Below are 18,156 nucleotides of genomic sequence, written 5' to 3' on the forward strand. Positions count from 1 at the left end.
CAAATGTTTGGTTTTATCGACGATAGTCTTTGATTTGGACATTTGGTACGATCGTAAATGAAGTTCCAACTGGTGTTAAATCGTGTGGCGCACGATTATGATCGCGAAACAATGTTGAGCGTGTCGATTGTCGTTTTAATTCGCTTTGGAAATAGACGCATTGTTTTTTGAATGAAACGAGACGCGTGCTCGTCGAGTACTTTGTGCCAGGGTGATGACGAAGAGAGGAACCGTGTAATTGTTTGTTCTTCCTTAGCTGTCGTTTTAGCGCTCTTTATTGCTCGCAGTTTTTATTCTCTACGTATGTGTTCATGTACACGTACGGATCTTTATGCGCCGCTTTGTACGGATTTAAGTTATTATTGCATTAGGAAAAAATGAAAGATTATGAGGATGGAAAATTGACGGTCAAGGAGTATAAAGATCCGTCGAGTATCGCTATCGAGTCGAGAGAATCTTGGAAGAGGAACATCGATGCTAACCCACGTACGAGTACTTGCTTTCGACTTTCCCTTTTTCTCGTTGGCTCATTGACGGGAAAAGAAGGGTGTGTAAGCAAACGATACCGCTGGTGTAAGAGAGAGAAAGAGAGTAGATCACGGTCGAGTTGACGGCTAGACGAGGTACCCTTTGTCTCCGTTCAGCAGCTGTTAACAATTTTTGGTATACGACCGTCTGGCTTCAACGACGTGTAAGAGCGAAAAAATTGGTGGCTAGAGCACCTAGTTGGAAAGTAGAAATATGACGACGACGACGACGACGACGAAGAGGATGAGTGATTTTCACGCTTTTGCGCTTTGTACGAAGCTTTTAAATAAGTATGAACGTGAAACGCGCGACGAGCGAGTTGGTTGCTGCCTTCTGTTAGGTATATACATGTATAATCTGAAATCTCTTCGAGGTTGATGGCTCTTTGAGAGGGTGAAACGCTTGACGGAAAATCTTCAAGGCCTCCCTTTGTCTCCGTTACCGTCTCGTAGTTCGCCGTTTCTCGATTTCTTGCGCCACAATCTTTTCTCGTTTGCTGAATAATGTAAACGTTTCTGCTTTTCTTGCCGTCGTCTCTATGTACCTATGTTCCTATAACGTACGTTCTACGTAAAAACGACACTTGGAGTAGATACGCGTTTGATTTTCATTTCGTTTATAGAAAGGATTCGCATAAATGATATTTTTAAGTACGCTTCAAGGGACGATACAAAAATCAATTTCTACGATAGAAAATGTATTTTTGGCTCGGTAAATGCTGTAGGTAAAGACCAATCAATCGGAGGAATATGCGTTATGATGTCGACCTTTTTAGAGGATTTATACTTTATCTCTTTGCTAAGATAGTAAAAGCGTTTTCTTAGCTGAAACGAACGCGTTTCGAGCGAAAACACGAGACAGTGACTTTCGAAGGAACTACTAGGAGGTCCTACGTTTGGAGAGTTTGGTCGGGATTAAGTGCGCATGCGCGCGGCGGCTGCCGCGCCGATTCCTCGGAGAGTAGAGGGGGTAAGCGAGCCGCCTTACCGTAGCACGCGCGCCATCGTGTCAGTAGTCGCGCGTTCGTCGAACCGTCGGTGTCGTTGTTTTTCTCGTTCTTTCTTTTCAAGTCTTGACGCGTTTCGTAGTTTCGTTTTCTTATTTCTCCTCCTATTCCTCGGGCATAGTCGTATTCTTCGAGTTCGCGTTTCTTCTAAATCGACAGTTAGATTATTTCGCGATATGTTTCGTCGAGACAATTTTTTGGAGAAAATTTGAGATCGTTAAGATGTTCGTCGTAAAGTCGAGACGACGACGACAACGACAACGACAACACGTGACCAGTAACCGGCGATCGAAGGACGTTAAAGTATCGCGTGTTGTGCTATCGAGTGTATATCTATTATAAGGGAGAATTGAGTGGAATCAGTGACCCGTGTCCGTGTGGCGTTTCTGACTTCTCATGGTCTTCGAGAATATCGAGATGCGGAACCCGGGGTTCCTATTGGAGGACGCCAGACATGGATATATTCAATATATTAGGTTATGAAACGTTTCTCTATTATTTTTCTATACTTAATGCGTATGTATGTATATATATATATATCTAGCGTAAGAATTACGTGCGGGTGTGTGTGTGTGTGTGTGTATATGTATATATATCTAATATATACATATGTACATGCGTATTTAATTATATTATTGGTACAGAGGATGAGTCAATGACTACTCGTTCTTTTTGAAACTCGTCCTTTTTATTTATCAACTCTCGTCCTGTGTACCTGTTAAAGAAAACAAATTATATAGTTAGGTTTCTCCTCTCTCGAGATGAATCGAGTATCGAGTTTACACACCGACCGAGTTTATCTGATCCGGATTTCCTCCTCGTCAACGGACGTCCTCGGTTCGCAATATAATATTTATTGTTTGCGTTTACTTTTTCTAGAATAGTCTAATTTTTCAATGGACGAATCCTCGTTACGCGATACGCGTGTGTATCACGCGAGAGAAGTAACTCTCTGTATAACGTATCTATATATACAATAGTTGGTGTACATTCGCGTGATAGACGTGGAACGTTATTGGACACGTAATAGACACGCACGAGCGTGTAAATCCTAGCTATCCGGAGGAAAATCGTTTTTACAACGAGTAACAGCTGCGTGCGAAAAGGCTTTTTCACTGATGGAAAGACCATTTTCTCTTCTCCTTCTTCTTCTTCTCCTCTATCGCCGATATTAGACGTCGGAATGACGTGGGTCGTTTGGTGCATCGCAGACGTGGCGTCGTCGTCTCCCTTCCAGACGAGTCTCTTTGAAATATACATCGGCTTCGACACCACTCAAGACTTCTATCGCGTTCGTTTCTTCGACCTAATTGAACAAGTGTTCGACGAAGCGAACGAACAAATTCATTCGTTGCTCTTTTCTTCGCCGTGTTAATATTTACCTCGAGTTTTGTTTCTTTTTTTTCGTTTTTTTTTTTTTTTTTTTTTTAATGTCTGCTCATAAACATTAATTATGTAACCGTATAATCTAATCAATTACAATGTACACGAACGTTATTTTTCACAAAGTCAGCTGACTCGAGAAGAAACAGCTGCGTTCTTTGTCATTGTTGGACATCGAATATCCCAAAGTTATCTATCTTTCAAGATGGAAGACCATCGAGGAGGGAACTTTACTCGGCATGACCTTTAAATCTTTTCGGGAACTAGCCTCCGATTGATCTCGTCGCAGTATCGCAGCTCGTGCTTTTTTTCCTTACTTTTTTTCCTTCACGGATCGTCCGAGCGTAGACGTAGAGTATCGACATTGCACTGAAAGAAGAAAAGACAAAAAAATGGGCCTGAGAAAAGCAGTTTTTTTTTTTTAACATTCTACGTACGTAAAGAGTGCTGTAGAAGTCGACATTTTTTTTCTTCGGTCAACTGGGGGAGAGTTTCTTTTTTCCAGCAACAGGCAGAAGAGCCTTGGCATTTGAAAGTCGTAACCTTTAGCGAGCTATTTTGTAAGTGTGTCGTACTTAGCTAATGCTCGATAACGTTATAGTGGCCCGAAGAAGTTTCAAAATATTCTATTATAACTTAAATATACATTAATTAATAGCAGTGAATTTATCGATCCCGTTCTAGGTAATACTGTAGATTCGTCCTTCGGTATTCTATAGGAAATATTCCGTTGCTTGGAAACGAGAGTCACAACACGAACGCAGTGCTGTAGTTAGAACGAGCGTAGGCGATTAAAAACGTTCTTTTGGATTTTTGAGGCTGAAACGTGCATGAACTTTTTTCTCTTTTGTTTACCTCCTTAAAACTCGCTCGCTCGATGGAATCATCTTTAATTGCGAGGGAAAAAAAAGAGAAAGAAAATATTTTTACGAAGTAAATTTTCTTACTTAACAATAAGGATTGAAGAAAGATGGACGAAATTTTCCTAATAACGAACGTAATCGAGGAAAGTTTTCTTTATTACTACTTCTGGCGCGGAATAACCGTACTTTTCCGTGCTGCAATAGTTTAGAACGCACAAGCAACGATGAAATAACTTCCTGGTACCAGCGAGGTTGCTAACCCAACGACGACAAAAGACGGATCGATATGATGCCATCAACTCGGAATTCTAGCCTATAAAGTTTTTGCCGGTAGCGTTAACTTTTCAACCGATTCTCAGGGTTTTCACATAACCATAATCCGCGAGTGTTGCGCGCTCAACGATGCAATGGGCATACACACACGTCAGAAAGAAAAGCGCTTACTCGCATAATTTTAAAACCCTCGTTCTCGTCCTGCGCCGATTTGCATTCCGTTATCTCACGTTTCTACGTTCTTTCATGAACGCTTGCTCTCTTCTATCTCGAGTCGTTGCTCAACGATAACGAACGACTCTTTTACAATCAACGATTGGCACGGATCCTTTGTCATTATTTTTCCTTCTTTTTTCTCCTCTTTTGTTTTTTTAATGTAGTTTCTTCATTGGCTGAGTCCAGTGTTTCTGAGTTTAGAAAATAAATGTGAAAGATTTCATTGACACGTCCAAACGTGTTCATAAAAAAGGCCAATGAATGAAATTTATTTTAGCGATGATGAATACATCCGTAAAGGATTTTAAAGCTGAACGACCGAGCGATGTTCATCGAGAGAACGTATCTCGTAGGTACACGTCAAGGGGCGTATTATCACGTTACGTCCGCGTGAGATGGAAATTCATATGCTTCGATCGTATGCAACGAACGTACACGATAGAATGGAAAGAAGGAACATACAGGGATTTACGAGACTCTAATGATAGACCAAACAAATAAGGATCGATAGATCGATGGTCCTAGGATAAAGTACGAGAGAACAAGATCGCTTTGTTCGCCCGCCCGCCCTCTCTCTCTCTCTCTCTCTCCCTCTCTCGTCTTTTTAATGTCATCTCCGTCTTACGCATCGGAAGCTATTGGAAGACTCATCGTTTCACTACGTCATGCAGCTTAGAACGTATGTACTCGAAGGAGCGCTCCGACGATCGTGCAATAGCCTTGAAAGTAATTCTCTCGATTTGTAACAGCCAAACGAGTACTCGAGATCGGACAACATCGATATTTTTTTACTTTTTTCTTTTTGCCTCCGAAGAGATTACGAGAGCGATAAGTGGACATGTGAATTGATGTCCTCGTTTCTTTGGGGAGAAATTGAATTTTTATGCGCTTCGACACATCCATCTCTCTCTCTCTCTCTCTCTCTTTTTCATTTATTTTTATCGCATGCCAGGCAATCATTCTTTTTCTCTCTTTTCCGATTTCTGTTTCTCTGTTTGTAATATTTTTTTGTCGAGCGATCTTATCGATTTACTCGATCGCGCTCTTTTGCAACATTGTCACGAGGATAGTGGAGATACAATCTATTTCTCTCTGTCTTTCTCTATTTCCCTCTCACTCTTTCTTTCTTTCTGGTCCATGGGACGACGAAGGATGTTGAGAAAATCGTCTCGGATTCATCGTTTTTACACGGGCCCGAGAGGAGAACAGGTACCAACGAACTAAGGGACATCTGTCGCTCGCTCGTCTTTCTTTGGATGGATTCAAGTGGAACGACGACGCGTCTCGTCTCAACGAAGAACGAGGAACCGGTTCGGTTCAGCTGGTTTTCCAGGAGATAAAACTCTTGGCTGGGAGCACGTGTTCCTCCTGTGGATGGTAGCAACGCGTTTCAGTTCTTTGTCGTTCTGCCCATCTGGCTAAAGATTTTTCTACTCTTCTTTCTCTTTCTCTACATCTGCTTCTTCCGGCCTCTCTCACTCTCTCACGGTCTTTTGCGACGACTTTTTAAAAAGGCGCCTCCATTTAGTCATGTACATTTATATCAATGTAATACCCAAGAGATCTTCTTTCATTACATAAAATCGTCTTCCCTATTATTTCTAGGACACTCGTAAATCATTTCGAAACTTTTACTTTTAATTCGAAAAGATATCTTCTCACGAAGAGAAGAAGACAATTTGACCGCGTACAGTTTACAACTCCTCCTCGGCTTTCTCCCGGCGAACCAGGAAGGAAACGCGATCGATGAGATCGAGAATACTCGAGGGAGAGAGAGAGAGAGAGAGAGAGAGAGAGAGAGAGAGAGAGAGAGAGAGAGAGAGAGAGAGAGAGAAAAGAATCTCTGAATGGCGTGTTCACCGAACAAAACGAAAGTCCGTTCGTCTGTTCGTTTATTGTTTGCTCGAATATGCTCAATGATGACTCTCGATGATATACGGCCGTTACAGGATAATTAGATAATCAATCAGTCAAATTCGTTCAATTTCTATTTTATTTTCTTTGTTTCTTTTTCCCGTTTTCTTTTTATCTTCTTTTTTCTTTCTTTTTTTTCCCCTTTTGTTGAAGTAGTCGAAGCGTTTCTCACGTGTATCTACATTTTGTGTTATACGCGCGCTTGTCCGTGCGTTTTGCATCTTCCTTTGTATGAAAACCGGCTGGCGTATATCTCGAAGCACGAAAACTAGTAATAGTGATCACGAAAGAGGCGCGTGAGCGTGAGAAATCGTCGTTACGCGGATATCTCGTGATGCCGAACGATTCTTCTCCTTCGAAGTTCACGACGCCACTTTCCTTAGATACTTTTATCGGAGGTGAATGATGAGGGTGAAGGGACGGAACGCGCTTTACAAAGTTCACCTTGCCTTTTCATTTATGAACTCATCATCGCGATTCTTATTCGTTCAATTTTCGTCGTTAAAAGCTTGCTTGCAAAGTATGAAATAAATATTTAAAAGATGACGAGGAGATTCTCGAAGAAATCGAGAAGGAACGCGTTCGACCTTATCGAAACCGGCTCGAGAGAAAGAGAGAGAGAGAGAGAGAGAGAGAGAGAGGTGTCAAGGTGATGCTCGAAGGTCAGTCACCACTCGATATTAGACTATAATTGGGAGATTAAGAAGCACCCTGTGTTAAATCGATTATTTTTCGGTATCGACGCTTTGCATGCCGCGATCGTTTAATCATTAGCAGGACGATAGAGGTATTCTCGACGACGAAAATGGAGTCGAACATTCGTCATCGTTATGCGTTCATTAGTATCGATTTGCCACGTACACCTGGTCACCTTTTCTCATTTGTTTAAAAAGTCCGTTCTTTATTTTTTTTTTTGTTTTTAATAACGAGACGTAGTTCCATTAATTTGGCCGTACGAAATAAAATTGTTGCTCCTTCTCTCTTTCTCTCTCTCCTCCTCTACACGAGCAGCCTGGAAATATAAATAAAAAATGTATACGATCAATGCCGCAAGCTAAATCATTTACGAGCGATTACTTAAATCACTGGAAAATACGCAGGGTGTGTGCAAACATTACATGGCGACTCTAGGCCATACTAGGTCTGTTGTCCGCCTATGGCAAATATATAGGATACATAGAGTAGAGTGCGGTCTAACGTTCGCCTGACGTTCGCTCGTAATTTCTTCGTTCGTACGCGAGTCTAACGGTTTAATTATTCCTACAACGTATAGTAATTTATGAACGTAATTTGCTAGGACCGATTTACGTTAGCCTCATGTTACCAACGATGTTGCTTTTTTTTTTTTGCGATTCAAACCCTTTGGAAAGTTTCCCGAGAAAAAAAGTTTCTCTAAATTCTCGCATTAATTCGTATTAATGAATTTAGACGAGAGAGATAACTAACCTGCCTCGCGAGGACGTTCAATTAAGTATGACCTCGTAAAGTTGGCGTTGTTTGCTCGTTATTCAATCGTCGACGAACAGAAACGTAAAATTGCGCTTATGCGACTAGTCACAATCGAGCAGTCCGTGCAACTTCCGGCTCGCAACTCGACCGATCTACCGGAAACCCGTGTCGATTGCATCCGTGAACGCGGAGCGTTACGTCGTGCACATCGTTTTGATTGAAACGACGAAAAGGAAACGAGCCATCGAACGTAGCTTATTTTCTTTTCTTTTCTTTTCCTTGCTTAGAGAATAGAATGCGATACCAAAAAGGCCTGCGCGTCGACTCGTGAAAGTAGACGTATTAATAATGCATAGGGTAAACACCGATGGCACTTTTATTCAACGACTTTTTCTCAAGGAACATACGCATTCTTTGTTCTACACGGCTTGAAAGACACCTGTCCCCGTCTTTCTCGATGGAACTCGAGAAAAAACTTTGCAAATATTTTCAATCGCCATTAAAAAAGTATTTCAAATACGAGACTCTGGAACACGACGAGACCGCACGGATAGATAGGTACATACATAGAAACGCGAGCTCGAATTCACTTAGGCGTTTCCTCGATATTTATTACCAACGTCGTACTTAGCTTCTCGTATTTCGTGAAGGAAAAACGGCTTTCTCGCACGCGGCCGCTGTCGTCTCCTGTGTCTCTAAGCGCGTGTTCCGTAAGTCACGCGTGAATCATCAAGGTTAATTCGAGAGAGAGAGAGAGAGAGAGAGAGAGAGAGAGAGAGAGCCCTGCGGATATATTCTACGTTTCAACGGATATCTATGTACATGGTTTACGTGTTCTCTGGTTCGAAACGCGTTATAGATATACGCGTAGGTATAGATAACTACGTGGAACAAACGAGACGAGATGAACACCTTCGAAAAGGAAAACGACGGTTTTCCATCGATGTGTGACTGGCCGCTTGGATTATTTTTAGACGTACTTGCTTTCAGCTAGCGAACCACCGTCGTTAACGGCCCGAGTATATATACCGTGCGAAATGAGAAAGGATCTTCGAGAACGTACGTTCACGGTTCGACGCGGACGCGATTTTCTTCTCGCCACGAAAAGAAAAGATCCGCCACCGCACCGTAGCGTGGACTCTTTTTATTTTCTCGTCGTCTTATTATTACGTTCGTCGTATCGTGTCCGAAGGGGAGAGAGAGAGAGAGAGAGAGACATTCTCTTCGTTTTCCTTCGTGTGGCGACGATGACGATGGCTCGTTATTAAGCAAGTTAGGACCATCGTCTCATTTTCGCGAAAGATCTCTCTCGAGTAACGTGAGAATCTACGATGTCGCTGTGAAAAGGCACGGAGATGAAAAGAAAGAGAAAATGTCGGAACCATAAATATAATCCTTACGAAGAAAGTTTGTTGCGGAAAGAGAATACGAGCCCTCCTCCTCTTAGTATTCTAGTCGAGAGAGTCGATCTTCTTAGTTTCGTGTTCTCGCAAGATCGACCGTAACGAAAAGTTAGCACGAAGAAGCAGAAAGGCATTTCCGGCTATCCCGACTTCTATTCCTCTCACCGTTTCTCTTTTTACTGGCACAAGATCGAACACTTTCGTTGATTTCGAAGAATTTCTTAGAATCGAATTATACCGTCTACCAGACGAATAACAAGAGAACAATATGCAAATCTCTGTGCAATAGAAAGTATAAATAATACCTGTCGAGGATGGTATCTTTACTAGTTTTATGCGAAAAAAAGAATTTTAATTAACGTATTAAAAAAACTTATGTAGATCAATTCCATCATCATCATCATCATCATCATCATCATCGACTCATTTATTAATTACACATCGTTCAGTAGGTTCAGACGAGCGTAACGTAAACAAAGTTTCGAACTGTCGAGGAGAAGAATATCGATAAATTAGACAAGAGATATCTCATCTCCCGCACTTATCGCGTTAGCGAGCGATGCTCGCTTTAAGCATCGCCATTTTCCCTTCTTCTTCTTCTTCTTCTTCTTCTTCTTCTTCGTGGTTCTTCTATAAACGAAGATAGAAGCGCAATACACAGAGCCGCGCGCGCGCCGAAAGAGACTTGGACATTAATGTTTCTGGAACGCGGATATACGTACACGCGTTTGAACTCACGGAACCCACCGGTTTTCTTATCTTCCTTCTAGAACCGATACCGAGTTAATGACCGTTGTCCGTGCGCGAATTCATTCTCTTTCTCTCTCTCTCTCTCTCTCTCTTCTCAGATTCAGCAGCGGACAATAACCCCCAGCTCGATAAATAATATGGCCTTTTATCCTTTCTTCTTTCTGCATTCCGATTCAACGTTACGATCGATCGAAAACGATCAAAGTTAGAAATTTCTTTCCTTCTCAATTTCCTGATGGATTTGGGTTATGCGCGCTGTGTCCTGTACGTTATATGATATAGAGGGATAAAGAGAGATGATTGTTACGGTTGCACGCACGAGAAGAGATGGGAATCGCCATGACAAAAGCGTCTCTGCTGGGTGGTACCGGTACGTGACACACTTTAAGATTATGCTCTACGTCTCCCTCGTAAAATTTCCAAGACGAAAGTTTCTTCCCTATATATCGTTGTGTCATTTAACGCGTATATTTGTTTTTTCCTTTTTTTTCCTTTTTTTCTTTTTTCTAACTTGGAAAAGAAAAAGAAAGACAAAAAAGAATAAAAGGCGAGAAACATTGAGATGACGAAACGATAGCTATGTTCTTGGTCGAAAGTTCCGTGTTGTGAAAGTCATGAAGTTTTATTATCGCGCATGTCACGGGTTAATCACTCCCATCGATGGTAATTACTGTTACGAGGAAAGAGTAAGAGAAAACGAGATGGCGGATATTTTACGCGAGGGGTGCGATAAAGTGGTGACATGCGAAAAACGCATGCGTTTATTAGTTATACGCGTTCACGCGATCACTAGACTAGCACGTGCGTTAAATCTACCGTAAAGTTACTTTTTTTCCTATCCAAACGTCAGGAGTTTATTCGCATTTATTCTTGCTTATTTTTCTTTGCTTCGTAGTATAACGTTAGTATAATTTGATAGATACTTGGCATGTTCCGACAAAAGCTATCTTTAACGCGTCTCTATGGACTTTTTTTTCTTTTTCTTCTTCTCTTTTTTATTTTTTTTTTTCCTTTTTTTTCTTTTTTTTTTTTTTTTTTGATCGAATGAATCTTCGAAAGTCGGAATATCGCGTATATGTGTGCTTACTTATGCGATAAGATCTATCGCATATTATGTCGAATGACGTCATTCCCGAGAGAATCATTGCATATTCGTCGAGTTCGAGGGTAGAAGGAGATTTTGATTGGCCGGTCACGTTCGTTCGGATTTTATGGACTCTTAACGGAGATGGGCACTTTGCGAGGAGGCCGGGTCAGTCCTATCTTCTCTTTCTTTTTTCTTTTTTTTTTCTTTTTTCCTTTCTTTCTCGTCTTCCTTTATCCCAACAACGATCCGGCATATTCGGCGCCAGTCCAATTTGCGAGCGCTGACCGCGATAAACATTTTTTTTTACCTTTTCTTCCCCCCCGCCTCCTTCATCCTCTTTCTCTTATCCTTCTTCTTTGCCTTGTCTCAACGGATTGGGATCGTTCGCCATGGTCGACTCTCTTTAAAATTCAAACTCATGAATAATAAAGCATGAATAAAAGAGGGGGAAAAAGAAAACCGGATGGATTTGATCGGATCCATGAAAAAAAAATCTGTTCCTTTGTCTTATTTCATTGAGATAATGAAGATTTAATTCGTTTGAATATTTCGTAGAGGTTGGCGTGTAACACTTGAAATGTTTGAAATCGATTTAAGAAGGCAAGATTTATCGTTCGACTGCGCAACAATTTACAAGAGATATAACTCACAATCAGACGATTTCCGATAGTGAGATCGGCAGCCTCGACTTCTCCTCTATCTCTCTCTTTCTTCTCGTCTCTCTCTCTCTCTTGCTATAAAAGTAACACATTTGTCCCAGTTAGGAACAAGAAAACGTTTCTTTACGAGCATCATTCGCGAGCAAACTATTTATCTTTCTCTCTCTCTCTTTCTTTTACAGGTCTCGCGCAGCAGTACGCCTGATTTTAACCTGCGGAAACATGCGAGGCAAGCATTACACGTTGTGCACCGGTGTAAAGCGAGTTATGCTTATTGTCGTACGTGCGATCTTAATTGAAAGTCCATCTTTCTTTTTCTCTCTCGTACGTGTACTTGTAAAGCGCAGCGTCTTCTCGAAGAGAAAAGAGCTAACGGAATAGAATCATCGTTCTGTCTATGCTCGTTATGTCATCGTTTTTACGAGGACTTGAAGAGCTACGAGAGAGGGGGAAGGAAGAGGGGAGACACGTGTCGCCTCGTTGAACGACACGTTTCTTTTCTTAGAGAGTCGTTTAGAAGTCGAGAGAGACACAAAGAGACAGACAGAGATGCAATATCAAAGTTTTACGCATTCAACGATAATGTCTCTTCTCGGATAAGTGCACTCTCGTGCACTCGTTATCCGTGGACACGTTAGAGAGAGAGAGAGAGAGAGAGAGAGAGAGAGAGAGAGAGAGAGAGAGAGAGAGAGAGAGAGAGTTTCTTCTCTCGTCTAAACTCCTTCTCTCATTCTCTGTCTATACGCGATTTCGAGGGAGTTCTGATGCGTGTTAAACTAAATTTAAACGGGATTTATACGACGGTTTTCGCGTTTCGTGGCTCGCATCGTTGACGTGTATTATCTTTGAAGATAGAGAGAGAGAGAGCGAGCGCCATTTATCTCGTTGTTGAATCTACACGTAGAGAAAATTAGAGAACGATCTCGACATTGTCGGGTTCTATTCCACCGGTAGAGGCAACACTTTCTTTTTAACCAAAATTTGTTTCTTTTCCCGTCACTTTTCCTTTGTAAATGTTGTAAACGCATGTAATAACAAGAAGAACCGTCGGTCCCACCGCGCGCTAATAATACGGCCGAGCGATGCCAGCGAACGTGTTCGCTTGAATGCGCCCACGCATCGTCGTTTCGTTTCTAGCTTAAATCCCAGGATGATTTTAGTATCCCGACGGTTCTCGATCTAATCGCACGCGTACGAGACGCGATATCGCCTCTAAATCGTTCTCTCCTCTCTATCCCGACTTGGATTCGATTCCCTTTAAGTGTAATAACGACGCGCACACACCCACGAAGGAGATCACAATAGGAGATCATATTTTTCACGTCACCCCGAATCATAATTTATATCATCTCTCGCGACGCGTTATCCTTCTCCTTACGAAGATAACGATAACGATAACGGTAACGGTAACGATAACGAATATCTTTGATCGTTCTTTCGTCCTTAATTCTCGATACGCATAATCGTAAACATATTTTTCTTCGTTCATCTTTTGCCCCTTTTATTTCCTTCCCGACGGAGTTCTCTATATAGCCCGTCGAGATATTTCCGAAAGGAAAGAGAGAGAGGAGAGATTTTGGCCAATATATAGGGCAATCTTTTTCGAGCTCGCCATTACGGAGAAACCTGCGGAAGATACCCCTGCAGCATCGAAAGCAGGGGTCCCAGCTATTTGCCTGAACGGCTACGTGGACAGGTAGGAATCCCTTTGTGCGTTGGACGGAACTGCTACTCCTCTCTTTGCCCGTTCAATCCTTTTCAACGTTTCTTAAGTGCGCGCTCGTCTCCTCAATGGCGAGTCCTTACAAGGACATCTACTTGAAAAGAAAGAGAAGAGAAAAGAACATTTTCTTTACGTATTCTCTTGACGGATGTTGCCGCGTACGTAGGAGTGCATACGCTGAATCCAAAGCGACTCGTTAGAAACGTTTCTAAGGTCTCTTCCGTGGATACGTGCACCTTTTCTCGTGCCAACTCGCGTTCCTTAATTATCTCGCGAGCTCCGACTGCCTCTTATAGTCTCGAAGGTCAAGACCCTCGTAGGTCATGTGAACATTTTTTATGTCCAATTAGAGATGGGGATAAGATCCAGATCGCTTTGCAGGATTTACCTATCGAGTCGAATCGATAATACAAAGTGCTTTCGATCGATCGCTTCGACTAGCGTAAATTACGATTGATTAGCGATCAATTAGTGGATTTTTATCGACGAAACAAACGAGGATTCGCACCTTGTTCGTTCGCACCTTGTTGATCTTTATCGGCCATTCTGCCGAGGAACGTAAGCGAAGAGACGCATCTTTACGCTTATCGTGTGAGATAAAGACAGACAGAGTGAGAGAGAGAGAGAGAGGGGTGGATTGAAAGGTGAATCATGCAATGCTTCCGAGATTTATCCTCGCGATTTCGTGCGATGATAGTCTTATCTCTCTGAATTTTACGATCGCAACGATCGATCGATTTATTATCGTACCGATAAATAGAAAGAGTCATAATTTATAATTATTTCATTGATTATGATTTAGACGTCGTTTAATTTCCTGACGATGCGACGAGCACGAGAAACAACCAATATTTTCGATAACGAGCGTTATGACGATTGGCAATCCTTCTGCGTTATATAAGAACACTCGCGACGATACGATTACTACACTGGTTCCCGATTTTCTTAGGACTTTAGCACAGACTCGCCGTCTCGTTTTCTTCGCGTGCAATCAGTCAAAAGTATGTCGTAAATCACGGTGAAAGTCTGCGGAGGTTGCTTTTCTGCAAACACACGTGTATGTGCGCGTACACGTATATATGCACACACATGCGCGCGCGCGCGTCTATGTATATATATATATATATATATATATATATATAAGGAGAAGTCGAAATCTCTATTCGTTCGCGTCTCTCTCCATTTTGTTGACGAGAAATTTGTCATTTTTTTGTTACAGCCTGAGCGAATGTTACTTCGCAGGGAAAGGAGCGGCCCTCGTTTTACCACCGAACGAAAGGGCCCGACCCTCGAGGAGAGTATCCGCGGCAGGATGCGATATTCAGCAACACTTGCAGTCCATGTTTTATCTCTTGAGACCCGAGGAAACTCTGAAGATGGTGAGTCTCTTCGAGTCGAGAATGATTCGACCGAGAGAAATTTTCCTAAGCGTGCTTTCTTAACCGACGGCGGGATAAACGTGGGAAACATCGATACCTTGGAACACGTTACGATGCAATTATATGTCATCGCCAATTCCGTGAAATTCCGTGAATTTGGCAATGATCGTTCGTTCGTCGTATTTATCACAAAAGATAGAACGTTTGACGCGCGTCGTCCTAAGTACGTGACACTCTTCACGATCGAACGATATACTTGCGCAATTCGCGACTAAAGTTACGGTGTAATTTCGCTAGATATCTTTTATGTCTCTACGCGTATATACGCAGTCTCGACGTGCAATAACGACGACGTTGTTTTCTCGAGATCGTAACCGCCACGTGCATCTCATATTCCTCGAGGGGGAAATTGGCAAGCGCGACGGTACGTCTCTTTGGCCGTCGCTCCTGTTTGATACATCGCTGCCGATATCATCGTATAGTCTTTCCTCTATAGTCTTTGCATAAGGAATTCAGAAATGATATAGGCCGAATCGTTTGACTATATTTCGCTTGACGTTGCCAAAAGGAAAAAAGAAAGATAGGGGAGTTGCCGGAAGCGACGTAAACACCCGTTAGGTATTCGCGATATAACGATCTTATTCCGAGAAAAGAAGGGATACTTTCTCAATTTTGTTCGTCGACGCTCTTTGTTCGTCGCCAATACCGATAAATTCCATTCGCGATTGTTTCAAAACGATTTCGAACACGAGCAAGCTCATCGACCTGGAATTTTTCACGTGGGTTCGTCGTCTGTCCGAAGAAGTGGGCTAAAGGCGACTCGTATGTGTGTACGGGTTCGTCGAGGAAGGCGACGCAACGAGGTCGCGGCCGATGAGAAACGAGTACTTCCGTTCGTGCTTTGCGAATAAACATGAGACGTCGACGACGACGACGACGACGACGACGATAACCGATTTTCTTTTTACTAACGACTCCTACACGTCGCATCTTTGGACTTTCGAAAAGAAAAAAAAGAACGGGACGACTGACGACGGAGGAAGAAAGTCCTACTTGCCTGGAGTTGACCTTGACACGAGTTCGTTCCCGGCATATACACATATACATGCATATATATATGTATGCATATACACACACGCGCACACATGACATGTATTCGCGAAATAATGGAGGCTTCTCGCGAGTTTAAGCCTCGAGCCATTTGAAGTTTGCCGCCCTTCGTGCTTTCTTTTCTTTTTCTTTTTTCTTCTAGCTTTTACTATCGTATCACAGAAATTGTTAGGTAGTTCATCATCCGAGATGGTCGATCGAGCGAGCACTCCACGAGATACGAACGCGAAACTGGTCCCTACAAGGACAACGAGGTAAGGGGGACGTACGATTCGCTACAGGTCGTTTCGACGACTGCTTTTCAGAAGGGGCCCCGTTACTTTTTATGTCTCGCACTTAAACTTACGACTCGAACGTACAACTTGCCCTCAGGCTGTTCCTTTTACGCGTAAAGTGTCAGCGACCTCGAAGACCATTAAACTCGCTTCTTGTTTATCCACTTCCGGTGCATAGTAGTCGTTTCGCTTCGTCTTTCAAAAATTTTCATTAATTTCGAATCAACGATCGTACCTACATCTCTTCGTTTTTTTATTTTAGTTAGCATTTTGTAGATAGATTTAGCGTCGTTATAAAGAAATAAAATAGATATCTCATCTTTCTGGGACTAAGTCGCCTTCGAGAAAGATAGAGACAGACTTGTACCAACAATCGCGATAAATTATCTTTGCCCACGCGACTTTGCTTTTCCGAGATTTTATAAGGTCGCGATAAAACCGCGTAAACGCGTACCATCTTTCGAGATTTCGAAAAAGAGAAATTGCTTGACCGTGAACCTCGAAATCGAATTAAATTCAACGAAATTACATAAGCGTAAGAAGATGTTCATTTATATCGATCATTTCACTCGTTCGACGTATCTTTTCGATTTCAAACGATTTGAGAGTCCAATGAACGCCGCCTAACCGCCTAGATAGATAGATAGAGATACATAGTGCGAGAGAGAGAGAGAGAGAGAGAGAAATGGAAGGAGGGGTAATTTCAATTTCGATGTTCGCCGATCGAAACTAGGCTACCGCGAGGCACTCGAAGGAGATAAAACGAGTTTTACGACTGGCTTCTGGCTACCTTCGTCTCTTTCTCGTACTCTCCGGCTAACCCTCTCCTCCTTCTCTTTTTTCTGTTCCATGCTCGACTTATCGTACGAGAGTACTGAACAGCAAGCCAGTAAAAGAGGCAGGTCGCCTCATGAAAATTCATTTTGCCTCCCTTGCGCCAGTCACGCTCGACTTTCGACGAGGAATCGTAGAACGAAAGGAAATTTTGTCCTCCCCTTTGGACATGGCTTTTTGCTCCTTTGAATTCTTCGACTCGAATTCTAGCTTGGAAAGTTTTTAAATCGAATGATTTTAAGCAGAGCTAGAAGGAACGTTTCTTTGTTCCTCCTTTGTGTCCGTTTGTATTTCAAATACTTCCTCGTGTCGTTCTTCAAACATCCTTTAGCCGGTGAGTCTCCGAGGTCGAGCAAAGTAGACACGCCGTAAATTTCCTTATCCGTGTAGCGAGCCGACTCCTATTTTATCCTATCTCGTATGCCGGCATTCGGCCAACCGAGTATATCCAGCTTCGTAACGCATATTCGTGATCCGGGCTCTCTCGTTCGTCGTCGTTGTAGCACCTTTGGAGAAAACGCGTTTCCTCCGTAGGAACCTGTTTTGACCTAAACGCGATGTTAAACGGCCTCCGATACCGAACGCCGACTTGTGGCTCCTCGATATCGAATCGTCTCGATTAATTACGCCGACCGATAACACTCGCCTTATGGGACCTCCTTATCATCTCTCTCTCTCTCTCTCTTTATTATTATTATTATTATTATTATTATTATTACTATTATTATTATTATTACTATTATTACTATTATTACTATTATTATTATATAGTTTTCGTTATCAAGTTTTTCTAATTTTTCAATTCACCTTCTTCTCTTTTTTACTCGCTCGTTTCTTGTCTCTCGTGGAGAGGTAACTTATTCGATTTCGAAATCACGCTGGATTTATCGCAGGAAAGCGTAATTTATGCGTACAGCTTTTGATCCTCGGTAGGAACGAACAAAGTTTATCGGAGCATCGAGACTTCTTCGCTTTTCTTACGACTCCTCCTCCTATCCTCGCGTAGTCGTAAGCACGGTACCGTAAGTTTTAAATGCTTTTTCTTATCTAACGGCCGGATAGCACAAAGTGAACGTTCGCGTTTAACAAGCCATACAACGCAAACTCGCGCGCACACGCGCACCCAAGCTAGCACCATTTACTCTCTAACACACAAGGCTCGTGTATGGAATACACAGGCAATATTCCGATGGCTTTGCGCCTGTACCTGTTCACCTTCGCTCGAGCAGGATGCCGGGAATTCGCAAACGCACCTCACCGGAGACGTAATCGTTCGCAAATGCGACGGTAAAGTAATGCCAAGC

At 42.4% G+C, this 18,156-nt stretch overlaps 1 protein-coding gene across 3 annotated transcripts in view; it reads left to right on the plus strand.

Moving 5' to 3' along the window:
• Positions 1–18,156, plus strand: part of LOC124429482 (protein phosphatase Slingshot homolog 2) — a 68,159-nt gene that overhangs the window by 18,636 nt on the left and 31,367 nt on the right. For 2 of the 3 annotated variants that reach the window (XM_046974817.1, XM_046974816.1), the window contains exon 3: positions 14,474–14,633. In XM_046974817.1, the coding sequence (XP_046830773.1) occupies positions 14,474–14,633 (160 nt within the window). Of the gene's footprint in view, positions 1–1,531; positions 2,011–14,473; positions 14,634–18,156 lie in introns of those variants that run through there. The other variant, XM_046974818.1, reaches the window with a different exon arrangement.

Source organism: Vespa crabro, chromosome 15 (genome assembly GCF_910589235.1).
Source record: "Vespa crabro chromosome 15, iyVesCrab1.2, whole genome shotgun sequence".
In the NCBI taxonomy this organism is placed as follows: Eukaryota; Metazoa; Arthropoda; class Insecta; order Hymenoptera; family Vespidae; genus Vespa; species Vespa crabro.